This window comes from Macrobrachium nipponense, chromosome 1 (assembly GCF_015104395.2).
Source record: "Macrobrachium nipponense isolate FS-2020 chromosome 1, ASM1510439v2, whole genome shotgun sequence".
NCBI lineage: Eukaryota > Metazoa > Arthropoda > Malacostraca > Decapoda > Palaemonidae > Macrobrachium > Macrobrachium nipponense.
Window position 1 is genome coordinate 127,191,291 of NC_087200.1, and position 27,500 is coordinate 127,218,790.

The 27,500-nt window shown below is 40.0% G+C and overlaps 1 protein-coding gene and 1 long non-coding RNA gene across 5 annotated transcripts in view; both read left to right on the forward strand.

Moving 5' to 3' along the window:
- The window catches only part of LOC135219616 (progranulin-like), a 298,310-nt gene that overhangs the window by 18,205 nt on the left and 252,605 nt on the right, over nt 1–27,500 (forward strand). For 2 of the 4 annotated variants that reach the window (XM_064256523.1, XM_064256526.1), the window contains exons 1-5: nt 3,663–3,823; nt 9,117–9,216; nt 10,444–10,553; nt 10,760–10,951; nt 25,589–25,758. In XM_064256523.1, coding sequence (XP_064112593.1) covers nt 3,793–3,823; nt 9,117–9,216; nt 10,444–10,553; nt 10,760–10,951; nt 25,589–25,758 — 603 coding nt within the window. In that variant the 5' untranslated portion in view covers nt 3,663–3,792. Of the gene's footprint in view, nt 1–3,662; nt 3,824–9,116; nt 9,217–10,443; nt 10,554–10,759; nt 10,952–25,588; nt 25,759–27,500 lie in introns of those variants that run through there. The other 2 variants (XM_064256525.1, XM_064256524.1) reach the window with 1 other exon arrangement.
- On the forward strand, nt 11,284–12,229 carry LOC135219617 (uncharacterized). Its single transcript, XR_010315471.1, has 2 exons — nt 11,284–12,006; nt 12,091–12,229. It is a non-coding gene; the product is annotated as an uncharacterized LOC135219617 (long non-coding RNA).

Consider the following 27,500-nt stretch of genomic DNA (forward strand, 5'->3'; position numbering starts at 1 on the left):
TTCAAGAGAAAGTCGTGAATGAAGGCGATATGACAAAGATCACCTGAAGTCAGATTTACTTCAGATGTCAGTTGGTAATGTTGTCTTTGTTACGGAAGGTTTAGGGCTGAATGATTATGCGTTAAAAATAGCTATCTTACTGAATGTCATTACACATATTTATTACATTTTTTTCGTCGGCACGTTATGCATATATTCACGGGATATCCTTATTCGTACAGTGATTTATTCTCGGGTGCCGTGATGGCGATTATAGACTCATGCACATACTGTTCATATGTCGATAGCAAATATGTTTGGGCAAGTTGAGCACACCATCCTTAATCTGCATTCATCTCGACAGTACCGTAATCGTCTCTTCTCGTAACCGAGGCAAGGAATCTGTACATTTATCTTGCAAGGTCATTTTCTATTCGTCTACGTTGTAAGGTTGTATGGAATTAGGAGTTTTTCTTTCCGTGGTCGTGTTCATTAAGATGCAGAGTGGCGGACATTGTAGGTGTCTGGGATTCCACGAATTCCATTTTTTTTAATATACATATATTTTCCATCGTAATCTCCATCTTTTCTGTGAATTTATCGTCGTAGACGTCTTGTCCTTTGTCAACTTATATTCTATAATAAACGCAGTCTTTTTAAAAGTTAAACCGGATGTGACATCTGTAATGTTGGTTTCCAGTGGAAGCGTTCTTTGCAGTTTTTTTATGACAACGTATCCTGGGCATCTTACTTTTAGTCAGTGCTGCAGTAGCAGCAGCAGGAAATCCGGAGTTTGTTGACGGAGGAAGTGTAGTGCTAGCCATGATAAAGACTTCGTTTCGTGTACACGCCAACTACACATACACTAATATATTTTTTATGTATATATATTATATATTATATATATATATATATATATAATTTTTTTCCTGTCGAGCATTAAACTGAACTGCAGAATAATTTTGTACTCACAAATACTCCTTGCTTTGAACGCGATCCCATCCTGGAAGTTTTCATCGTCATCTATTTGTTCCACCTCCGTTTCATTAACCTTAGCCCGTGTTATATCCCTTTCCACTTCCTTGCTCTACTAACTCACTTGCTTAGTTACACCCTCATGTTTACTCTTTCCTCTCCAACCGGAACTAGTATCTTTATCAGCTTTCGCCTCAACTAGAATATTGGGTATACCAGAGTCAATCACTCTTTCCATTACACTAACTTGCTCTGCCGTCAACTATGTAATAATAATATAGCAATATTTTTCTTTTTCCCAAGTATTACACTTGCAAATGACCGTCTCTGAAAACTAGCTGCGCCACTTTTAGCCTTTTTAATGACCTCCGTCTCTACTTTTCGCCTCCATCTTACTGTCCAACCTCTTTTACGGTTATTTCTTGGTGCAGCTGTCGGGTTGCTCCCAATTCCATATTTAGACTTTTGTCGCACATAATTTAATATCTGGATATACTTATATAGCCGTCCAATCACTCTTCTTTTCACTGTCTCGAGTTGAGTTGAATGGCTAAAAGTGTCCTGCTTGAGACTAGATTTCACGATTCATCTTTGGAAACTAAGAATTTTTGGCAATCAAGCCCTTTTCTCACCGCATCTCTGAGGCCCCCCCTCCCCTTCCCCCCAAATTTTCACTGAAAACGATTTTTCTTGTCTCCTACATTTTCACTTAAAATACCCAGTACAAAAACCCTTTCATATATTGCAAACCCAGCCAGGTGTAGATAGACTCAGATCCAGAAATGGTCTTTCCCGCCTATCTTTTCTATTTCTGGAACTTACTACACCTTCAACGTTACTACAATGCAGTAGTAAAACTAATGATCTTGCAGTGTTTCAGCCTTCCCTTAAGTCCTGACTACTAGTGGTACCCCTTCATACCTCGAAACCTTTTCTTGACTCAAGTACTCTGTTCTTATCATTCATTCCTGCACACATTGACCTTTCGCATTTGTCTCACCAACAAATTATCCAACTTTCTCTGCTTATGGAAATCAAGTATCGTGCCTTTCCGCTCTTCTGGCCGAACTCCACTCAGATTCAAAACCGTGCGTCTTTAATACCATGACCATGTAGAGCTCGAGAATGCTGTTATTCCATTGAAAGAGTGACAAGGGTGGTTACTGGTTAGCAATGGTCACTGGAGAATAGGCTTATCCGCTGTTTAGAGGTTGTCTCCCTTACCAAGAGGTCCACAATTTTACCAGAGGCTGCTTTTCCTAAAGCTCATTTTACTAAAATCAAGAACGATTGGCGCTTTCTAGGGTTGTACCATTTATCTCCGCCTTTGCAGCAGTTGCAGCTATCCACGAGAGAACGTCGTCAACCTTATTAACTCTCTCCATCTAATGTTGTTTCGTCCCTTGGTGTAGTACACTGTCTCCTCACTACTTCTGTTTTCGTAAAATTATTTTGTGTTTCATCTCTAGAAATGTGATGCATTGAACAAGCTTTGTCAATCCTGTGGTGTGTTGCTGATTAAAACGTCTGCAAAGCTAATATTATTACTTCATTCGAAATCTCTTTCATCAAAAACTTCATTATGAAATCTGTATGGCAAACAGCAAGGGTGAAACATCCCCTTGTGGCACTTCACTATTTCATTATTACAGGCAAGGGCCCGCGTCGTCTTCAGGCTTACGTACATACGTCATCTAAACCAATGGAATTGTGTGTATTTCGAATTCTATATGTCAAGTAAAAAAAAACTGAAGGTTGTCGGGACTTCCTATTCGTCGTGTGGGAAATTTTGAGAAAAAAAGTGGTAAAAATTTTGATAATGTAAATAAGTTTTCTGCATCGAAAGTTCCTTTGAATAGAAGGATGCCTTTGTTAATATAGTAACTTTTGGCCTGTTATGAGATCTGAACAATGGTTTTGGTTGTGAAAGTTTTGGCCTTACGACCGGGCACTGGAACAGTTTGGTTGGGGATCATCACCATCACATTGGGGATTATTTTTCTTATTATGTTATTATTATTGAAATTGGGAAGGAGGCCTTTAAGAGGCCGAAGCAGTGGCGAAGGAGACAAATTCGGGGATCATGAACTGGAGACTTAGTTCAAATTATTCACAATTAAGTGACGCAAATTTGTTACACTTTTTTTCAATTCCTGACTTTAGTGTTAAAAGCCAATCACTGACCAGTAGCTATAACCAACTTGGAAGTCCACCTTTATGTTTTCGTCTTCGAGAAAAATAAGTATTACCCAAACCTACATACCTACAGGTGTGTTGTTCGTAATTCAGTGCCTGTTTTAGACGAACAGAATTACGAATTAACGCACAAAGGAAAAAGAAACTATCGGTATAACCGATAGTTTCTTTTTCCTTTGTGCGTTTGCTAGTGTTCTCAAAGTAATTACTACAAGATAGCAGGCTTGAGAAAGTCATCTACTTTTCAGACATCCGAGATAAGTAGGACTACTTAGGTTTGTCATGGCCCAGTGTCAGTCGATTAGGAGAGAGAGAGAGAGAGAGAGAGAGAGAGCAGTTATTTAAAATCACAAATCTATGCAGCCTGTATTGATCTACGCCAGCACGCACAGCGTTTTCCTGAATCCCACCCGTATGTAGTTCTTAATTTAATTTGTGACTCACCCGTCAGTGTAAGCCGTGACGAGTATTGGTCTCGTATGGGCCGGATACAAGACGACTGGGTGTTGCGTTGCATATCGAACCGTTTTCGGGCCAACAGCCAAGGCATAACAGAGCTCTCCTGAAAGACGCGGGGAACGAACGTTAACTTCGGTACGTTTTGTGTGTGTTAACATCGCTGCCCCTAGATATCGCCGGCACATGAAGATTCAAAGTAACATTTTTGGGGAAGGTAAAGTATGCGTTTCGGAAGTATTAGCCTATTTATGGAAAAGAATCGATTTCGTGTCTTAATAAAAATTTACTACGCTATAAACCTAGCTATTCAGTGCTAACAATCTGTCCACCCCCCATTTGGTGTTAGTGTATGGTAACACTGCGTCCCGGGCTTTAGATAGTTACGCTATGTGTAAGTTTTAGGTAAATTTAAAGGATATCTGGGTGTACATTTGCAACTGAAAATTGTTTTAATAATTTACTGTATGCGAATTACGCCGTTAATATTCGAAATAGGATTATTATAATTGTTGAATGTAAGCTGAATGTAACTATCTAAAGCCCTGGGCGCAGTGTTACCATACTAAAACACCACAGGCGGGTGGATAGATGGAAAAAAACCGAGTATAGTCATGATTTAATCAAGAGTTGCTGGATCTGAAAAAAGTTTTATGATTGAAGTAATTGCTGAAAGCAGGTTTTTAGCATAACTAACCGTTCACGTAAGGCCGCATTGCTCAAGGATATTAACTTCTTGTCACACTTACGAATATCAAATTAACCAATTAAGTAGCGGGATTATAATGATGTCCTTGTGATGTGATAATATTTAGCCAATGACACTGAAGCATTGATACGGCATCAGAGTGCACGCTACTGGTGTAGGAAACCTGTCTCAGAAAGTATTGGGACATGCTTCAAAATTCGGGCCACTAAAGTAGCTCAGTGTCGGTAGTTGGAAAGCCAGAAAAGTGGCTCTTCGTCTTTTTGGGGTTAACTATAAGTTCCCTTAAAGGTTTCTATTGACTGAAAAGTGATCGTCCTGGACAAATTTTCTCTCATACCTACGTACGTTTCTACCCTGACAAATCCAATTGTTAGGAAAGCTGAGAGAGCATGTTGGTCACAAAAAATGTTGAAAGCATGGATTTTCTCGTAAATTTTACAGTAGAATTTTAGAGCTCCCACTGGAGTTTTATTTTTGTTTTATGATAAGATGAAAGTTCAGATCATGGCGATGCATTCTCCAACTGCTAGTTCCGCTGGGAAGGCGAGCGAGTATCCAATTCCTCCCTCATTCCCTCTCTCCTTACGGCTACGAGGGTAAGGGGAGGGATCCTGCAGAGAGTTCTCTGTAGGATTCCAAGTTGGGGACTGCGTTAACGGGGGGGGGGGCGGCCTTCGGGTCCTACGTCAGTAGAGCTCCCGCTGGAGTTTTATATTTTGTTTTATCTAATAAGATGAAAGTTCAGATCATGGCGATGCATCTCTCTCTCTCTCTCTCTCCTTCTCTCTCTCGCTCTCATCACAAATAGACATCTTCGAATCCACCCGCTCTCCCTCCCTCGTACGGTCATCCCCCCATCCTCATGCCTCTCTCTCTCCTCTCCTCACTCTCATATCGTCTCTCTCTCTCTGTCTCTCTCTCTCTCTCCTCACCTGTATTTTGTGTATGTATTTTAACCGTTTCTCACATCATCCCATCTATGTATATATATATATATATATATATATATATATATATATATATATATATATATATATACACACACACACATACACCCAAACGTGGGTCAGTCAGTGCTTTTCCAAGAGCCAGCACCCGGTGGATTTCAATTAAGTTCTGGCAAGTTGCTAAAACGACACTTTTATTTATATATTTAGTGGTATTGTGGCATATTATTCAAACTGTCGTTTCAAGTCGAGTAATTTTCCACCTAATTGTTTTTTTATTAGGTAAAATTAAAGTAGCCTTGCGCTGGTTTACTTGATTTTTTAAATGTCCTAACTAGGACTATATGTTGGGGAGTTGTTTTTGGTATTCTTTCGCATTATTATTAAGGAATAATAACCTCTCCCCATATCTCATGACTTGTGAAAATCTTTGGATTTTTCAGAACTTCTTTGACTAGGTAGAATAATTTAATAACTACGGATTTTAACTTCTTTGACTAGGTAGAATAATTTAATAACTACGGATTTTCCATATGTCTTTGGCTCAACAGGATATCAGTTTTAGCTACAATCATAAATTGGTTACAATTTATGTCAAAACTAAAAATTATGCATGGGCCACTCACTACCTTTATGTTAAGCCTCTTACCGTCTATCCCTTAACCTAAAGTTATTCAACACTGACAACACAGCGACTCTGGACTTCTTGCTTTCTAAATCTACTTTGCTCAGTACAAAATGAGCATGCTCCTCCAGCTTACTAGATCTAGGCTTTCTCTGTGGTCTCTCCTTCCCCCTTATAGCCTAGCCACATGTGAGCTACCCTCCTATTCACCGCCTAGTATTTTTTCACAAATCGGAAACAAAAAGAAAAATGTTTTTCAATGAAACATTTCTCTTTGTAATTATGACATTCCTTTTTTATTATAGAGGGAAATGAAACCACTTAACAGGTTTGGAAATTTATATTTACAATTACTTATTTTTCAATCTAGTAATGTGCTCTCCCATTATGCAATTATTATAGGCTTTAGAATGAGATAATAAGATCGTAGTTAGAATTTTTTATTACACCCCTTTTCTAAACATTTACTCATTAACAAAAAAATGTCTGACTGTTCACCATTGGTTATTGTTTTGAAGCAATCTTGGTTATAATTATTTGTAGGCTACTGCAGTAAATCACATAATTTTGTTCATTACCTTTCCACTTATTCCCCCCCCCCCCCCCTCCCCTATTTTACACTGACAAGTATCTGAGGTTCTACAGTAATTAGAAAAATACATATGCTCCATTTTGTTATTTTAGTGCTGTTTAAATACAAGCATGATTTATCTTAGTACAGTCATATTTCACTGCTAGAGGACCAAAAGGATGCTTATAATGAATAGTCTAACACCCTCTGGACCTCCACCTCACCACTTAAAACTCAAGATCGCACACCACTATTGCTTTTGAGAAACTTAGAGCCACCAAAGCTTGCAACGGAACTTTCTTTATCATCAAAACGATGATCCTAAGAGTCTTGAAAGCGACAATATTGAGTTGCCAATCCCAATAATCTAGCTATTTCTCCTAATGGCAGAACGTAAAATGTCGTGTGTATCACAAGCCACTTCATAACTGTTAATATTGTAATTCATATGTATCGTATGTCATATCATGTAAATGTCTTATAACAAACTCCATTCTTATTATATTTTATCTTTTCAGAACCATGCATCAAATTTTAACAATCGAATATCATTCCTATACCTGCCATGCTGGATGAATAAGATTGCAATATCCCTATCATGTATCATATGTCATATCATGTAAATGTCTTATAACAAACTCCATTCTTATTACATATATTTTATCTTTTCTGAACCATGCATCTAATTTTAACATTCAAGTATCATTCCTATAACTGTGCCATGCTGGATGAATAAGATTGCAATATCCCAAGTGATTACATATTCTGAAAGTGATTCCATAATCCACCCTGTTGGGGTTCTCATCACGGATGGCTTGCCCCTTTTTATCCCGAACGATGGAGGGTACATAATTACTTATATTGTAGCACAGATCTGATATTTAAAAATTAAAAATAGAGCTAAATATTAGCCGGTTGACCGGTTGACGGGAACAAATTTTAACTTTCAAAGCACCAAAATGTCCAGTTTAGATTAAAATTTACCATTATTTTTCAATAACAATTTGGTGGTATGACTTTTAAACATGTTCCTGTCAACCCCCCTAACGATTGGCTTTATTTTTAAATTTGAGGATGAACTCTGTGCCTCTATGTATGTCCCCCGAAGTGTAGTATAAGTACATACAAATGGATGAAAGGCAAATACTATTTGCACTTGACAGGTGTTTTTAGGAAGAGTCCTACCTTTATTTGTGACAGGTCAAATTTTACAAGTCCTCTGGGACCCTGTGTCCTTTTCCCTCATCTTTCAAGTTCCTTCCCAAAAATTGAACCTCTTGCATTTCCCTTGAGGTTACTAGAATTTACTTTTATAAAAATGGACTCGGTGATGTTTCTTTACAGCACATTATTAGAATAAACTACCTTTTTGCACCTGCCTATTTGATTGGACGATTGTTTTCAGTAACATGTACAAAAAAATCACTGTCAACCTGTGCATTTCTATTTCTTGCGTATCTTTTGTTCTGTTTTATGTTAACAAAAATCCTGCACTTATGAAAAAAGTGTATGTACTGCCATTTACAATAATAATGAAAAAAAATGCATGCACTGCCATTTACAATAATAATTTTGATGATACATATTCCCATCTATTTAAGAATGGGAGCTATTGTAACATTTTTCAGAATAATAAAACAATGAAGATGTGCTCTTCTGAAGAACCTGATCATTACTAAGAAAGAGACTACAGGAAAACACCTTCATAGAAAGGGACCTAGTGAATAGTTAGAGTAGTTGTATCAAGCATTGAGACATTGCAGCTGACACCAGATTTATAGCAAGCAAGTGAAGTTTTGAATGGCAACAAGAGTTCTGTGTGGTACTTTCACAATACGTACTAAATGCAATGGGACAAGGAATGAGTGGGGAGATGTATTAAAAATCATGATAAGAGTAGTATGAAGTTTATAAAGAACTTTAAAGAGTTACAATAAAATGGGCTGTAAAAAAGAAGGTAGCTCGATTTAAAAGTGGTAATAGCCTTATGTAGTAGTATTATTATGGGTGTGAGAAGGGGTGTGGTAGGACAGGGAACATTGTTAGGCAAATAGATTGTAGACCAACCAACAAAATTGTGAGTGGGTAGGAATTAAAAATTGCCTATTTAATTGTTGAAGGGGTCACAGATGGTGGGGAATGTATTGTGATGGGTCTCTGTGAGATTACTGAGGAAGAAGTTGGTTTAATAAGGAATATTGTGTGAAATTCCTGTAAGGTAAAGCCATTGTATGAATGTTATTTTGAAAAGGCAAGGTCATGGATGAGGCAAAGAAATACATATAGAACACAAGTAGTAAAGTCAACAAGAAAATTGGATTTGGAAATACCTAGGGACAAATATATCTGGAAATTGTAATTGACATTATATGACCAAAATGCAATGTATTGTGTTCGTAACTTGTGAAGGAGTTACAAAGTATAACTAGGCCTCTGGTTAGATTGATTGTCTGGGTTTTTGTACATTAGTGAAGGTCTAAATTGCATTTAGTATATCAGTATTTGCATTATCAGTTACCAGCACTATTCACTTGTAAAAAAATACATATGTATCTGCAAACCATAAATTATTTTTTATCATCTTATTTGTTCTCTAATGGACTTTATTGAAGTAGGATTATCTAGGAACCCTATTGTACCATCTTGCTTTAATTTCAGGTACAGCTGCTCCTTACAGCATGATGCAGCTACTGATTTTTAGTTCCTTGCTCTTAGCAGCCAGTGTAACTGCGGAAACCTGCCCGGGGGGCCTTGTCAGGTAAATATTTCTGTTGGAACCAAATAAGTAGTAGTTAAAGAATTTTAAGTGATTTAAATTTCAGGTTTACCCTCTGATCATTGAACACTTTTTTTTTTTTTTTTTTTTGAGCCCCTGAGGCTATAATAATGTATACTGTACGTACTCTGTTTTTTTTCCATCTGTCCACCCACCTGTGGTGTTTGCATATGGTAACACTGCGTCCCGGGCTTTAAATAGTTACGCCATGTGTAAGTTTTAGGTAAATAAAAGGATATATGGGTGTACATTTGCAACTGAAAAGTGTTTTAATAATTTACTGTATGCGAATTACACCGTTAATATTCGAAATAGATACATATTGTTATTATTGTTGAATGTAAGCTGCCTTTTTGGGGGTGGCAAATGGACCAGCCAGACGCAAATTCCATTAAACAGATGCTAAACCATGTTATGTCATATCTTATCTGGCTAAAACGCACTTTATAAAAATTAAAAGTATATACTGATATACTTGCGTGTAATGAAGTAACACGTAGCTTAGTAGCAGAGTAGGTGTGGTCCAATAAAACTGACATCTTCCCGTAGTGAACAGTGAGAGAAGCAATTTTTCCGCCACTGCACCTGGCTGTTCCATTTGCCACCCCAAATTGGTAGTTTACATTCAACAATAATAACAATACCTATTTCAAATATTAAGTGTAATTCGCATACAGTGAATTATTAAAACACTTTCCAGTTGCAAATGTACACCCAGATATACCTTTATTTACCCAAAACTTACACTTAGCGTAACTATCTAAAGCCCGGGACACAGTGTTACCATACGCAAACACCACAGGCGGGTGGACAGATGGAAAAAAACAGAGTATAGTACGTACCATAGATTGTGTTAATGTTCCTCTTTGAGTACAAGCCTGTATTTTTCAGGTCACTCCAATGTAAGAATTTTTCAGCATTGCCTAAACTGTGTCTTCATTTCTTCTACCAAAGTGTAATATTACTGCATGTGAAGGAGCAAAATTTTTTATGCGTCAGAGTTACGCTGCTAGAGTAAATTCTAGGCTGTTAGACAGGGTTATGCCACTAGAATAAGGCATGCAATACGTACTGGGTAATATGCTGCTAGAGTGAATCGAAAGTCACAGGACAGTGTTATGCTGCAGTAGAGTAAATCATAGAATACATGTCTTTAACCTTTGAAGGAAAGATCTTGTTGTGCGGTAACCAGCCCTTTTAATATTCTAGGTGTCCAGATTTCATGACTTGTTGCCAGCTGACCAGCGAAAAAGATTATGGATGCTGCCCCTTCCCAGAAGCCAAATGCTGTTCTGATCATATACACTGTTGCCCACACAGTAAGTTTTACTTTGATTATTTTTGTGTGATTATACTCTGTAATTTTATACAGCTAGCTCTGTTTGGAAATGTGTTATTTTAGGCCCTGACAGAAAGAAATTTCTTTTAATATTTGAAATGCTTATTTTCATTTATTATAGTATTAATTATTTACCTATGTAAAATTTTAGTGTTGTTATTGCCAGCCCTTGGTTTCCTTGGACAGGTATGGACTGTGATATAGCTCACCAAGCCTGTGTTAGGAATGGTTCCTCAGTCCAGTTTCAATGGTATGTTCCTGTTAACCCTGAAATGGCAGAACCTATTTTGCTAGAATTGGAGCAAGGAGAAAGAAATGATGTTCAACAACTCACAGATACAGATAAGCAGGAGAGAAATGCTGTACAACAACAGACAGGTACTTGCACTTTATAGTCTGCTTTGTGAGACTGAAGTGGATTGTTCTTAAAACTAAGACCTTTGATTTCCAGTTAGGTTAACTTAACCATTATGATATATACATATTTGTTCAATAGTTGTCAATCTCTAAGCTGTTACTTTTTATTTATTTATTTATTTTTTTATAGGGATACAAACTTCTTTGTTTTACTGCAGGTTTTATCATTAGAACAAAGTACTCTTAAACCTTATGAGATTTTATATACTACTGTAGTAATGAATATCATGCTCATCTGTAAGAGGATTCTTTTATTTTGTGGGCATTATGAAAGAAATGTTTTAGGCTTTATTTATTTTTTTATAGGGATACAAACTTCTTTGTTTTACTGCAGGTTTTATCATTAGAACAAAGTACTCTTAAACCTTATTAAGATTTTATATACTACTGTAGTAATGAATATCATGCTCATCTGTAAGAGGATTCTTTTATTTTGTGGGCCTTATGAAAGAAAAATGTTTTAAGATATGCATCCTGGCAAATGCATTGATACTGCAGAGTATAATTCTTATTAAAGACTTGTGAATATAAGAGAAAAGCACACACTGCTTTATAACTTCAAAGAGCACATCAGTAGGAGGACTTGCTTAAACTATGATGTAAGAGTGACTGACTTAATTTTATCAAATGATTCCTAACTTGCCAGAAAGCTTTGCATTAAATTATCAAATGATTTGTAACTTGCCAGGAAGCTTTGCATTAAATCTGTACAACAATTAGATTGTCTGTAATGTTAGTTTGTCTGTCCATAAGCTGTGACTTCTGTATTTGCTACTACCTGACACACAACAGATACTCTATATTTGGAATGTATTTTTTTTATATTAAAGATATTCTTTAATTGAGAAGACTCCATGTAAAGTATGTACAGGGTCTTTGAAATTACAATTGCTGAGGAGTAAATAAGCAGAAATGTTCTTAGGTTCTAAGATTTAACCAAATCACAAAGGTTCTTTGATATATCCATAGTCATTGATTCACATTATTTGTTACAATATAATTCTTTTTCTATTGAGGTACCAGTAAAATAAATAGTACTTTATATATCCATAGTCATTGATTCACATTATTTGTTACAATATAATTCTTTTTCTATTGAGGTACCAGTAAAATAAATAGTACTTTAATAATAACCCATAATAATTAAGATGTTTGAGAGAAGAGCCTTGGATATTGATATTGAATGCAACAGCACACAAGCATAATAAAAATACTGAAGTACCTTGTGTACTACATGAATGTGCTTCCTGTGTTCTTAGCCTTGCTACTGTTCTGCACTTGCATTTTGCTATTTGGGCCTCTTTTATACTCTCCCTGAAATCTATATAACAGGCAGTTGAAACTTGGAAATAATGACCAGCCTTCATAATTTTGTTAGTATATGTACTATTGGAGTATGGCATACAAAAATTTTAGTTTCGCGACATATGTGAAAATGTGCAGAACCCATATACCGTTCAAAACACTTTATAAGCAGAACGTTATAAAGTATGTTTGAGATGAATCTTACCTACTGTTAAATTAAGCTATATCCCCCCGCCGATTAGGCGAGTCGGCATTCAAACGAAAAAACAAATGGCTGCCCTGATGACTGTCTAGTTTACCTGTTCTCCACCAGGTGTGTTTCAATGGCGGCTAGGCGATTGTTGGTATTCTATGAAGTTTGGCTGCTGTTTACGGTATTGTCCCAGGATATCATCCAATAACATCAGGCTATGTAGGAATGTTTTTGGTGTAACCAGGATGTTGAAATTGGAAGTTGATCAACATTCCTTTGTACTTGCAGGGGTATAGTGTGTGGTCTTGGAACTACTAGATGTGTAGAATGTAGGGAATTGTTCTGAGAAATTTATGCCTGAATATGTCAGATATAGGAAAGACAGGAAACTAACAGATTGCAAAAGCAATTAGTTAGGTCATGACTTGAACCTGTCAGGCTATCCCTACTCAGACTTAGACATTTTAGTAGGCTAGTATTGACTTCCTTTGTAGCTCCGCCTTCTGCTCCCCATTCGGTTCAGGAAAAGCGTAACAAAGAGTTAAAACATAAAACCTATATTGTGTTCATGTAAACTTACCTGACAGATATATATATAGTGTTATTCTCCGAAGTCTGACAGAATTTCAAACTCGCGGGCACACGCAGTGGGCGGCCAGGTGGTATTTACCCATTCCCGCCCGCTGGGAGGGCGGATATCAGGAATCATTCCCATTTTCTATTCAATTTTTTCTGTCGCCGGTCCGGTAAACAACTGTTTACAGACCTCCGCCCGGAGGATTTTTGGATTTGACTCGTTCTAAGTATCTGGATTGACTTTTGGTTTTGACTCTGGATTGTTGGATTGGCATACGCGATAGTGGACTGTTTTTTTATTTTGGATTGGCTTTTCTGTGAACGTGATGTCGGGATCAAGTTCAGTGAGCTTCAGTAAGGACGCTCCTAGAGAGCGAGTAAGAGTAGCCTCTCTTGACGCTCAGCGCGGTCAAGAAGCTCTTCGTTCTTCGAGCTCTAAGGATTGACAGAAGGTCGGTCGCTTTGAAGAGGCTGATATTAGTCATTCTCGAAAGCCTTTGTTGAAGGCTAGACCCGTTGGGCGCACGCCCTCTCCAGAGGTTCAATCTCCTTTGCCTCTTCGGGAGGAAGGAGAGCTTAGTAGTCCGGCGGACTCAGTTGAGGAGGAACAGCCGTCAGTCTCGTCGGTTGTCCCGATTACAAGGTGCTGGTTCGACTGTTACGCTCTTCTTTTGGTGAGAAGTTCCAGCCTGCAGCTCCCAAGTCTCCACCCTCATCAGTTTTCGTCATCGAAGTCGTGCAAGGTTCCGGAGTTTGTGGAGATGAAAACAACTTTGTCCACTAAGAGAGCGTTCAAGAAGTTTGCAGGATTGGATGGAACGTCGGAAGGATCAGGGCAAGTCGACTTTCGCCCTTCCGCCTTCAAGACTCAGTGGGAAAGGCGGCATCTGGTATGAGACCAAAGGAGAAGTAGGAGTTAAGATCCCGTCGTCTTCCCAAGGGGACTTTGCTAGTCTGGTCGATGCACAGAAGAGGTCTCTTTTATTGACCGCTAAGATTTCGTGACGCCAACGGAGATTGACCATCACATGAAAGGTCTGTTAAGACCCTGGAAGTCTTTAACTTTCTAGACTGGTGCTTGGAGTCCAGGATCTTCAATCTAGGAGTCCTGACTCGTTGAGTCTGGGGGAGCTGTCCAATGTGTTATCCTGCATGGACAAGGCCGTCAGGGATGGTTTCGGAAGAGTTAGTGTCTCATTTCGGCACTGCTTTTCTCAAGAAGAGAGCGTTTTCTGCAATTTTACAGCTAAGTCTGTTTCTTCATCGCAGAAAGCGGAGCTTCTCTTTGCCACCTCTTTCGAGCCATCTCTTCCCCTAGGCTATGGTAAAGGACCTGGCGTGAGCCTACAAGAGAAGGCTACCCAGGACCTCTTGGCCCAGTCTTCAAGACGTCCCGCAGGTCCCCTACCACGTCGTCGTTTTGGACGACCTCCTAGGAAGGTGTTAAACCCTTTCGTGGGCGCTCCTCCCCTCGAGAGCTGCTCCTCGAGGGAGAGGGCTTGCAAGAGGAAGAGGTTCCTTTCAAACCTAAATCCTCTAAGTGAGAAGATAGTCCTTCAGATGCCGGTCGGAGCCAGGCTAAAGTTCTTTGCGGGGCGTGGAGAGAGAGAGATACAGGTGCGTGTCCCTCAAGATAGTGAACAGGGTACAAGATCCCCTTTGTGGACCCTCCTCCTCTATCCACAACTCCCAGAGATCTTTCCCCCCCCCGTCATATCAGGGGAGAAACATCAGGTTCTTTTAGATCTTTTAGATCAAATGATCAAGAAAAGAGCGGTGGAGCAGGTCTTAGACCTGGGGTCACCAGGATATTACAACAGACTTTTCCTGGTACCAAAGCAGTCGTCGTGGTGGCGTCCAGTCTTGGACGTAAGCAGCCTGAATCTTTTCATAGAAAAGAAAAAATTCAAGATGGAAACGCCTCAGTCGGTTCTAGGAGCCTTAAGACCGGGCGACTGGATGGTGTCCTTGGACCTACAGGACGCATACTTTCACGTGCCTATCCACCCTCTTTCAAGAAAGTTTTCTGAGGGTTTATGTTAAGGGACAAAGTTTTGGCAAGTCCGAGCCCTTTGTTTTTCGGTTTTAAGCATGGCTCCGATGGTATTTACCATGCTCATGAAAAACGTAGCGAGATGGTTACATTCTGCAGGAATAAGAGTGTCCCTGTATCTCGACGATTGGCTTATCAGAGCATCGTCAGAAGAAAGGGTGTCTGAAGGACCTTCACTTCACGTTAGCCTTGGCGAGGTCCCTGGGACTTCTGGTCAACCTCGAAAAGTCGCATCTGACCCCAACACAGTCCATCGTGTATCTGGGGATTCAGATGGATTCAGTGGCTTTTCGAGCGTTTCCGTCCCAGGCACGACAGCTGCAAGGCTTATTGAGAGAGTTTCGGCCTTCCTGGGGAAGGAAGCTTGCTCGGCGAGGGAGTGGATGAGTCTGCTGGGGACCATTTCCTCGCTGGAAAAGTTTGTTTCCCTAGGAAGACTACACCTCAGGCCTCTCTAGTTTTTTTTAGCAGAAGAATGGAGAGTCAAAGAGGATCTGGATGCGACTTATTGATCACCAAATCGTGAAGAACCATCTAAGATGGTGGTTAGATCCTCGGAAGTTTCGAGAGGGGTTGTCCCTAAAGCTTCTGAGCCCCGACCTAGTGTTGTTTTCCGACGCCTCGGTGTCGGGATGGGGAGCAACACTAGGAGGGGAGGAAGTGTCAGGCACCTGGAGGGGGGAACAGGTGTCCTGGCACATCAATGTGAAGGAACTAGCGGCGGTTTTCCTGGCGCTACAGTTCTTCCAGCAAAAGGTTGCAGAGAAAGTGGTCCAAGTCAACTCGGACAACACCACAGCCCTTGCGTACCTAAAGAATCAGGGAGGTACACACTCCCGTCCTCTATTTTACTTAGCGAGGGAGATTCTGCTGTGGGCAGATGCGAGACGGATCAGGATCCTGACGAGATTTATCGCAGGAGTCCAGAACGTCAGAGCAGACCTTCTCAGCCGACAGGATCAGATCCTGCCGACGGAATGGACGTTGCACCAGGACGTCTGTCGAGAGCTCTGGAGACTGTGGGGGCGTCCGTTAGTCGACCTATTTGCGACATCACGAACGAAGAGGTTGCCTCTTTATTGCTCCCCTGTGTTGGATCCGGGAGCAGTCGCTATAGACGCTCTGCTCTGGGACTGGACGAACCTAGACTTGTATGCCTTCCCGCCATTCAAGATCATGGGGAAGTAGTAAGGAAGTTTGCGGCATCGGAGGGGACGAGGTTGACCCTGATCGCCCCGATGTGGCCCGCGAAGGAATGGTTCACGGAGGTAATGTCCTTCATCATAGACTTTCCGAGGACGTTGCCCTGGAGGAAAGATCTACTCAGACAGCCCCACTTCGCAAGATATCACCGAAACCTCTCCGCTCTGGGTCTGACTGCGTTCAGACTATCGAAAAGTTGCCAGAGCGAGAGGTTTTTCTCAAAGCAGCTGCGAAGGCGATCGCCAACGCAAGGAGGACTTCCTCGAGAGCTGTTTACCCAGTCGAAGTGGGCTTCCTTCAGGGCATGGTGTAGAAAGGAGGGAATTTCCTCTTCCACTACCTCTGTGAGCCAGATAGCCGATTTCTGCTATTTTTTAAGAAATGTGCAGAAGCGGGCAGTCCCGACCATCAAGGATATAAGAGTATGCTGTCAGCAGTCTTCCGACACAGAGGCCTAGACCTTACTGACAACAGATCTTCACGATCTCCTGAGATCATTTGAGACTTCCAAGATACCTCAGGCGAGGCCTCCTTCTTGGAACTTAGATTTAGTCCTTAGACTGTTGATGTCGAGTCCTTTCGAGCCTCTCCATGAAGCGTCTCTTAGGAACTTAACGAAGAAGGCTCTTTTCCTAACTGCTCTGGCGACGGCGAAGAGAGTTAGCGAAATTCAAAGCCATTTGTAAGCGAGTGGGCTTCAAAGGTGACAATGCGGTCTGCTCTTTGAGTCCCCACTTTCTTAGCAAAGAATGAAAACCCGTCTAACCCTTGGCCAAGGAGCTTTGAAATCAAGGGTATGACAAGCCTTGTGGGCCAAGAACCTGAGAGAGCCCTGTGCCCTGTCAGGGCTCTAAAGTTTTATGTCCACAAGACAAAGGAGGTACGAGGTCCCTCAGATAATCTGTGGTGTTCGGTTAAACGGCCCGATATACCATTATCCAAGAATGCTTTGGCGTTCTTCTGAGGGACGTGATTAAGGAGGCTCATTTGTCTTACCAGAAGACCGATTTGAGCCTCTTGCGAGTGAAAGCTCACGAGGTCAGAGCTGTCGCAACCCGCGTTGCCTTCCAAAGGAACATGTCGATCAAGGACATCTTGACGCCACCTTTTGGAGGAGCAATTCAGTATTCGCCTCACACTACTTGAGAGATGTGAGAACGATATACGAGGACTGTTGTCTCTTTGGGCCATACGTTTCTGCAGACACAGTCTTGGGGGCTCTGAAGGTAGCTCTCTCCCTATCCCTTAGTTAGGTTTAGGTTAGTTAGTTAGTTGTGTTCTTTTGGTTGTGGTGAGTCTTTGGCGTGAAGACCTCCCATCTCTTAGCTTAGTGTTCAGGGGGTCTTGGATAGTTGGTCAGTGGTGGTCAGTTGCTTCGTTGCCCCTCATATGGTATGGCTCTATGCTCTTGTCACGTCGAGGTCACGTCCCAGTTGACAGAGCATCCAGAGCTCACCAGCACTACAGGTCTCCACCTGGCTGGCAGCTCTGATTAAGCACCAAGCAGGCTTAAGTGACAGTAATCACAGAGTCTACTTTGCTAACAGGTGAGGAACCAAGGTGTACATCATCTACTTAATTTAAGTTTCCTACAAATCATATTCTGTCTCTTCCCACCATCCGAAGGTGGATTCAGCTATATATATATCTGTCAGGTAAGTTTCATGAACAAAATGTTATTTGTTATATACAATTAAGTTTGTTCATACTTACCTGGCAGATATATATAATTAAGTGCCCACCCACCTCCCCTCAGAGACAGTGGCACTGATAAAAATATGAATAGAAAATGGGAATGGTTTCCTGATATCCGCCTCCCAGCGGCGGGTAATGGGTACTACCACCTGGCCGCCCACTGCGTGTGCGCAAGTTTTGAAATTCTGTCGGACTTCGGAGAATACAGCTATATATATATCTGCCAGGTAAGTATGAACAAACTTAATTGTATTATAACAATAACATTTTTAGTTCTAATACCGGTTGAACAGAGTTTGTGACGGGAATGTTCCGAATCCCTCCATAGTGTGCGCTCTGTTTTGCATTCCATGTTAGAAGTAAGGTGTTGGTGCCCTCGTCTGTAAGTAGCCCGAGTCTAGGACTGCCCTGCGACAGTTGGTAGGGTCTGCTGGCAGGGAACCGGGTCGTTTCTCAGGACGATGGGATTCAGTGCCCCCAATACCTACTTCACCCTTTTCATGGTCTGAATCTCGTTTAAAGCATTTGCCAAAGGACTGTTAAATTAGCAATTGCCTAGGATCATTAAAGCGTTCGCATAAGGACTGGTTTGGTAAGCGTTAATGCTCGCTCCGTAGGCGCATTCTGTTGTCTTCAACACCTAGTTTGAGGTGTTAGCATGCATAGGTTTAATAATATATAATATAGGTACAGTGTTCCCCTCGTATTCGTGGGGGATGTGTACCAGGTACCCCTGCGAATAGTTGAAACCCACGAATACTTAAAACCCGTGAATAGTTAAAACCACCATAAAAAAAATGCTTATAACGGCCTATCTTGAAAGTTCAGATACCATCCTACTTCAAATATACCTAAAATTAGTAACCTATTGCTTTATTAATCTTTGAGGTTGTATTATTAATATCATTTCAAGGTCATCTTAAACATTTTACCATTAAAAATATATACCTACAGCCATTAACATACACGAGAGCGAGAGAGAGAGAGAGAGAGAGAGAGAGAGAGAGAGAGAGAGAGAGAGAGAGAGAGAGAGAGAGAGAGAGTTGATGGCACATCATAATACTGACCATCAAGAGTGAAATTATGAATTATTTCTGAGAGAGAGAGAGAGAATAACTCATTCCCCTCCGCAATTCATATATCAAACTGTCATTTACTCTCCTGCCCTCCTTCCTCCAATTGGATAAAAAGACTGGGAATCGCCATTTTTTTTTTACTAATCTTATTAATATTTTCTTTAGAATTATTTATAGGTGAATCCTTTATTTATACTACAAAACAAATAATATATGTAAGTGAGATATTAATAAACATATACACGTGTACCATAGAAATTCTCTTATCTCAGAGAGAGAGAGAGAGAGAGACTATCTGAGTATTTCTGTAAATACTTTCACATGATTTAGAGAGAGAGAGAGAGAGAGACTATCTGAGTATTTCTGTAAAATACTTTCACATGATTTTTGTAATTACAGTTGTTATTGTTATTATTGTAATTGTTATTATTTATTATTTGAAAATATTAATAAATATATTATACATACGTGTAGCCTACCATAAAAATCTCTCAATCTTGGTAAAGAAAGAGAGAGAGGGGGGAGAGGGAGAGACTCCCTCCCCTCCTGTCACATTACTTGATTTATATACTAACAGCTTTATTACCTGGTGTTAGAGAGAGAAGACTGAGATTTCCTTCATTCTTACATAATTTTTTAAATTTATAAACAAATCTTACTAATTCACTGCAGTATTTTCTTTACTGAATTGATTGCTCTTTAAAGACATTAATATTAATATTTGAAAATTAGCAAATTATTTGCTTAACACAATCTCTGTAAGAGAGAGAGAATTATTATTGTTATGTGATATCATTTAATCTTATTAAACTTACTAATACAGTATTGATCAATATTAATATTTGAAAATTAGTAAATCATTTTTGTATCAATAAAATAACATCAAAATACAGTAATTAGTGATTATTTATTGTTGAAGAAACCCGCGAATAGGCGAATCCCCCGCAAATAATTGGTAGATATGATCCAGAAAGAAATCCGTGAATCCGGAGAACGCGAAAACGGTGGGCCAACTGTATAGATATTTTATTGAGATTATAATGTATCTGTAGTGGGTTTTACGCATTTAGATATGTCGACTCAGTCGACTGTTTTATCTCTCACATGTTTGGGTTATTCTAAATGCTTGTCTGCTCGCATATTCCTTTTTCTTCGTAATGCTTGTCTTCGTTCTTTGCCTGCATCCTCTTCGGCTATCGGCAAATCTCTTACTACTGCCTCGTTTAATATTTCTTTCAAGTCTACACTGTAGTATCTAAAGTTCTCGCCAAGGTAGATTTTCTAGCTGCAGAGATTTCTAACTTAGTTTCATATAGGAATGCTTTTGAGTATGTACGATCGCTTTCGGACAAGGCATGAGAGTCATTGTAACTCCTCTCTCACCACCTCCCACTTCTAGCGCCTTGTTCTCTTTACCTCAGTCGATTCGTGCGGACTGTGGACGTTGTTGACTTGTGGGAACGCAGTTGACTTGTGCAGACTTGGCTGAGTCCTGAATCGCTTAAAACTGTCTTCCTCTTCCTCTCATGAGTCGTGGTGGATGCGATACAGCATTCGTCTGCTGTCACCTCTTATCGACAAGTGTCGCTTTTTGTTGCCAAGGGTTGCGGAGAAAGAGCAATCCTTTGAACTCTTATGTTTACCTCCTGTCGCCAGCTGTCTCTCCCATCGCCTGCTGATGGAAGAACTTCAGGAGAGTTTGAATGGAGTTTGAGGTTGGTTGGCATTTGTTGCGACACTATGCCTTAATTGTCTTAACGTATTTTGGCACCCTCTAAATATTGGAGAAGAGAACCAACGCTTTCTCCAATTAAGAGCATTTCGTAACTTTTCTCGTCCTCGGACACACAAATCTCCCTTTGGGTTGCAGAGAAAGAGCAATCCTTTAAGCTCTTGTTTACCTCCTATCGCCAGCTGTCTCCTCCGGTCACCCGCTGATGGAAGAACTCCTGGAGAGTTTAAATGGAGTTTGAGGAACTTGTTCGGGCTGGTTGGCATTTGTTGCTGCACTACACCTTGCTGTATGCTCATTTTGTTGAGGAAAGAGGCCACATAGAGAATATGTCTTGATTGTCTTAGCGTATTTTGGCGCCCTCTAAATAGTGGAGAAGAGAACCGAAGCTTTCTCCAATTAGAGAGCATTTCTTAACTTTTCTCATCCTCGGACGCACAGATCTCCCTTTGGGTGTGCCTTGGCTTGTCGTCTTGTGTCATTTAAAGTCGCAGAGAGCCGAAGGCCGCCTTTTGCTGTACAAACGCTTATTGGTCCTTTAATCGTCTTTAGTAGGAGGTTCGCTTTATTTCTCTTTCCTGTGGGGAAACGAACTCAAGACTGACAGACATGCCGATGGATTTTCAGTCTAGCTCGAGTTATTACCTTTTAGCTACATTGCCTCGTCTCTGCAACTGCTTAAAGAGGTGGAGACACAAACCCAGCGAATTTGTGTAGCCAATTTTAGGGTTTTTTGCCAGTGTGAGTGTTTAGTGAGGAAAACAAGTAACTCACTTCTGATGCTACAGGGTAATGTCCTCATGCTTATACTCGCTCGGTTTGGAAGAAGTGAGAACACTTTCGCTTCCTGTCTGATTATACAGCTCAGTTGAAGGTGATAAGGGATTATCTATTGGTAGTCTTGTTTTATACCGTTCGGGGATAAGTGCAGACTCAGGTTCTGGGATATGGACAGATGCAACCTCCTAACATACATGGAAAGACTTGGGACCAATACATTGCGCTGGAGACAGTGAAGGGCAGTTGTGATTCTTTTTTGGTTGTCATCCACTGGTTTAATCTCCCTCCTGTAGCTTCCTTTGTCTTCAGCAGAAATCTCTCATAAGTCTCATTTTAGTAGGAGATTGTATATAGAAGTAATGATGGTCCAAAGTTAATTTTTTAGAGGGAGCTCCATGAGTAATTTGAGATATTCTTGGACGTTTGGAGACTGAATAACAGGAAGTGTCTGCCCACATACTTTTTGGTTTTTCAGCATGGTTTTAGTACCTTTCCAAAGAACGGACAGACTTGTGGTACACATGCAAAATGCATTCCACTTACCATTCTGTCCACTTTGGGTTAGTGTGCAGCCCTCTATAAATGTAAGAATTACAACTTACAAATAAAGTTCATTAAATTTGTAAGTAATCCAGAACCAACTTTGGCTCCAGTACTGTTGGAGGTTTTGGTCTTTTTCCTCTGTCATGCAACACAGAGTTTAACTAGTGTCATTACACTTTCATGCAACATAGAATGGTCAACACTACACCTGGTAAAACTTTTTAGATGTCAGGGCAGTGGAAAGACTTCAGGATGCTTAACAGGTTTATTCCCAGTCAGAAACAAAGTCTGTGGGAAGTTTGCTGCTTTGAATGAAATAAAACAACATATTGGTTTGAATATTCATTCTGTGGAAGAACAGTGTTTTAGCAATTGGGGGTACAGGAAGAACAAGTGCCTACAAGGGCCTTTACATCCGTAAGTTTGGCGTTTGGCACTTGTTGGGGATTTAAGGAGCACTCATTTAGAATTCCTAGCATGTAGATGAACAGGGACATTTGAATGATTGCTACTATGTTGGCCCTCAGGCATGAGCAGTGGATGTTTCCTTAAATTTTGCCTAATTCAGACTCGTAGGCCTGCCTCTCATATCTACTCTTGAATACTATTGAGCAATTGCAAGTTCAAGAATAGCTTAGTATCTCCTGTAGAGCCCTTGTAGCCTCAGGGCAAATGATTTTCAGAATTTCCAATGCTCTTGGTAGACTTCTCATTCTTCCGTTGAGAAGAAATTAACTCTTCTACACAATTCCATACAGTTCCATTAACTTAGGCAACTTCTTAACTGCTTGGAGATGTTAGAATGTCCCCTCCCAATAATAAGATTTTCATAGGATCTGTCCTTAATTTAAAACTGCCATGGCCTAGGGTCAGAAGCAGTGGTCTGTGTTTGCTGAGGGTGCCATTCTAGAGGAATTTTCAGCACCTAGAACCTTGTAGACGTTAGTCTTTTCTGTTTAGAGGAGATAAGACTTTTCACTACTTCCAAAGTTATCGTTCCATACATACTTTCCTCGGTATTGCATCAAGTACTTTTAGATCTTGCTGAGGACCAGCACTGTAAGGTGGTGAGATTGAAGCCCTCTTAATCTCTATATCAGTCTCTCTCTGGAGATTAGATGCGGGTCTTAACTTCATATGAATTTACTGTAAAACCTTTTATTTAGCACTAGCAGTGGTTAATAAGTAAATTTATTGTCAGCACCCTTCTTTAAGCTGGTGTAAAGGGAATGCTATTTCAGCTTTCTGCCTTAGAGCTGAGGGTGATGTTAAGGCTATGCTTTACAGTGCCCTGTAAGAATCCAATGTAACCCCCTAGTGGGGAAGAAGTGGAAACTTCTCTATCCTGTTGGGGCATTTAAATTTAAAGGTTAAACCTAGAACATTTTTATCATCCTTTTAGAAACCTTGAACATCTTTGTCAAAGGTAAATGCTGGAAGAGGCAAAGTTAACCTTTGGTTTTGTGGTTTCAAGAAACATAGATAATGTTGACAAAGGTTAAGCCTGGAAGAGGCAAAAGTCAACCTTTTGTTTTGTGGTTTTAGAAAACCTAGCTATCTTTGCCAATGGTTAGGCTTGAAGGCAGTTAACTTTTTTTTTGTGGTGTTAGAAAACCTAGAGTGTATTTGTGAAGGTTTAAGCCTGGAAGAGGCAAAATTAACCTTTTGTGTTGTGATTTTTAGAAACTTAGTCAAGGAACACAAGGTCTTCTGTGACGTATAGTCAAGGAACACAAGGTCTTCTGTGACGTATAGTCAAGGAACACAAGGTCTTCTGTGACGTATAGTCAAGGAACACAAGGTCTTCTGTGACGTATTGGATGGGCTAGTGCATGAGAACTAGCTCCATATCTTCTACCTTTATTGAAGGTAAACATTCATAATGTGAGCTGCAGTTGCAACTTCATTTAGTGTTCAGTCAATTTGTCGCTCCAGAATAGGATTGATGTGGCACAGTAGAAGTACAATTTGGTTTTTATCCGATCACTACCTTAAGTATACAGAATTTTGTTTGAAAACAGTAAAGCCCTTAATCCGCTACTAGTAGTGGGTAGTCTTTTCCTGAACCTGAAAAAAAAGAGCAATTCTTTAGGCTCTTGTTTAAATCCAGGTTTTTAATATTTTTTGGGGAGCGTGAAGGTACAAATTTTGTATAGGAGCTTACCTTTATATTGTAAAGGTGTTTGTTTTAAGTGACTGTTGTTTGATAGGACTTTTGGATCCAGGCACAGGGGTCCCTCATACCACTTGCATTTCATGCTGGCTGAATCGAAGCAGTTTTCTCTGCAAGGCTGCTCTTTGCTGCATATGTATGAGAGCTTTGCTCCCTGAATAGAATCCAACTTCTGGTGGTAGTAAAATCCACCAAGGATTCCAGATCAGGTGAGAATGTTTTGGGTTTCGTACAAGAAACCTTTAGCTCGAATGCCAGAGCGGAATTTTGTCTAGCTCTACTACCCACCATCCTCTTCCTAATGTGGGAATCGGCTAAATTTAACAATAGGTAAGATTCATCTCAAATAATAAAAATTTTCATAAAATTTATTATTTGGATACTTACCTACTGTTAAAGTAGACCCACCCAGCCTCCCCACAACTTAGTGGGCTGTCAAGGAGAATTCTGATGAGCTAAAACATTTGAAACACACCTGGTAGAGAACAGGTAAACCAGACAGTCATCCGGGTAGCCACTCAATTTTTTGTTTGAATGCTGAATCACCTAATCGGAGAGGGAGATATAGCTAAATTTAACAGTAGGTAAGTATCCAAATAATAAATTTTACTATGAAAATTCACATTATTTGCCAAAATACATTTTAATGTAATGTACTGTTTTACTATCAACACTGTGAAGCTACCCACATTTTATTAAGAGATTTTAGCTCTAATCTTGTTGGGGAATATAAAATGAGATTAAAGAGTCATTTATTCATATGCACTTGTAAGATTTCTCACAGTATTTACAAGGTGAATGTAAGCTACAAATAAACTGAGAATATTTACATGTAACTTTAGTTTTATACACTATTGTGTTGTTACAGTTTATCAAAATATATATTTTTGAAGCCTGCAGTAAATTACCAGTATTAAATGGGAGAGGGGAGGATTGAATTTCATGTGCATGAAAGTCCAATCTACTATGTGACCAGATATTTTAAGAGAGTGGCTTTCATTTCATGGGATTTTTTATTCAGAACTTGTAATGAAGCAGGTACACAAAAATTTATATTTCATCAAAACATGGTTGCACAAGTGAAGTGGCCACCAGTACAACTATGAGGTAGTTTATATTATAAAGGGTTTAGGTACTTTATTATTATTATTATTATGATGATTATTATGGTTGTTATTATGAGGATGATGTTGAAAATGATGATGATGACAATGGTTAAGCTAGACATGAGAAGTATGTAATTTCACTTTTTGTTTTGAACTTTGCCAGGAAGCTCTAATGAATGCCCTGATAATACTTCCTGCCATTCTTCATTTACCTGCTGTAAAATGTATAGTGGAAGTTATGGGTGTTGTCCATTCAATAACGGTACTTGTTGCATGGATGGATTTCATTGTTGTCCCCATGGATCGAAGTGCTCACCATCAGGATCATGCTATGTAAGTGTAAATTTTTATAACATTAGTAATGGTTGCATGTCCTGACCTATATCTCATTGATCAACATGTTAACTTCATGCGTAGGTATATGGAAAGTTTAAATTTTTATAACATATTAATAATGGTTGCATGTCCTAACCTATATCTCATTGATCAACATGTTAACTTCATGCATAAGTATATGAAAAGTTAGTAATTTTGCAAAAACCAGCAAATAATTCTTGACTGACATTGATGTAAATTTAGTACATACTTCAATTAAAATAGCAGAAAGTTCTTAACCAGTGAACATTGAAAGTAGCATTTGTTCCTCCAGGGTACAACTAATGCCTTGTGGGAATATCCTCCACTGTGAGTTAGAATGGTTGTTGAATCTTGGTGCAGGTGCATTTGTGGGTGGGGTGGGGTGGGTTTTGGGATTATACCCCCACTTCACTTTTTCTTCCAATACTTGACAGAGGATGCATCTGCTCTCTCTTCGCCCTATGGGATTAGTACATATTGGAATTTTGTTGTGGATTAGTAGCTTGCTACTCTTGTTCTATTTTTGTGTGGCTGGTGCATATTTGTTTTTCCTTTAGAATGTAGAAAAAGCATGACCAACATTGAGAATGGAGAAGTAGCATAACCAATACTGGTGCAGGGGACATAGATGACCATAAGGTCGCTTCATGCCTCCCCAGTCTTTGGATCCCTGAGGTGTTTCCATTTGAGGTTTTTCCATTTTGTAGTGTTAAGAACTGTGTAGTCCTTCCCATGTGACATTTATACTTCCTGGTCTTCTCATTAGGAAAAGCATGGGAAGAGGAGAAGAAAGCCAAAGCGGTCATTGATTTCTTTAGCTGGCTACACTTCTGGTAATGCCTCAGAATCCTTCCAGCTCTGTGTTTGCCCTTGATTGCCATTCCTCTCCTCCTCCTCTTGGATCTTCCCCCCCCCCCCCCCCCTCCTAGGAGGGTTAGTTCCCCTAAATGTGACAAACCTCTTCTTCCTGTCTTGTCTGAGGAGGGAGAAGGAAGCCAGCACCAAGATGTCGTCTTAGTAATCATTTGGCCTACTCTTAAGTTTCCAGGTACCCATCAATGGCTGCCTTTCTTGAATCATAGCAAAAAAGAGGTATGACAAGCCAGTTGCTGATGTGTCTGCTGCCACTTTGTTTACAGCAGGGTATCCTCTGGTTGTGGTAGTTTTGCCAATAGCCAACCCTCCAGAAGGGTCTTCTCTTGCTGCAACCTCAGCCAGTCCTTGGAGTTGAAGGAGATCAAGAAGTTCACCCTGGACTAGCAGATGTATTGAAAGACATCGCCTACTCCCACACCTGCCAGCTCTACTTCCAAACGTTCAGCCCATGAGAAGCAGTTCTTCAGGCGGCTCTCCCCTGTGTTTCATTACTGAAGAACTCCCCGCTTTCATTGCAACTACGACTTCTCACCGACAGCAATGAAATAGCGGTTAGCGTTTTCAGTCATTTGTAAGCACAGGTTATGAATCTTGAGAATCCTTCTCTCGATTCGTCTGTGAAGACGTAGGTTGCATTCAATGTCTACCTTCGTCTTCTACGGCACATAGTGTTGTTTCTCCTTAGCTGAGATTCAACAACTATGAGAATGTCTTGCCTTCAGGGACTCGTCTCTAGAAGGCAATTGACTTTTTCCTGTTGGGCACATGCCTTAAGAGAATAATCACCTCACCGTCCGGCATAGTGACAAACAAATACACGTTTGGTCTCTCGGCATAACCCT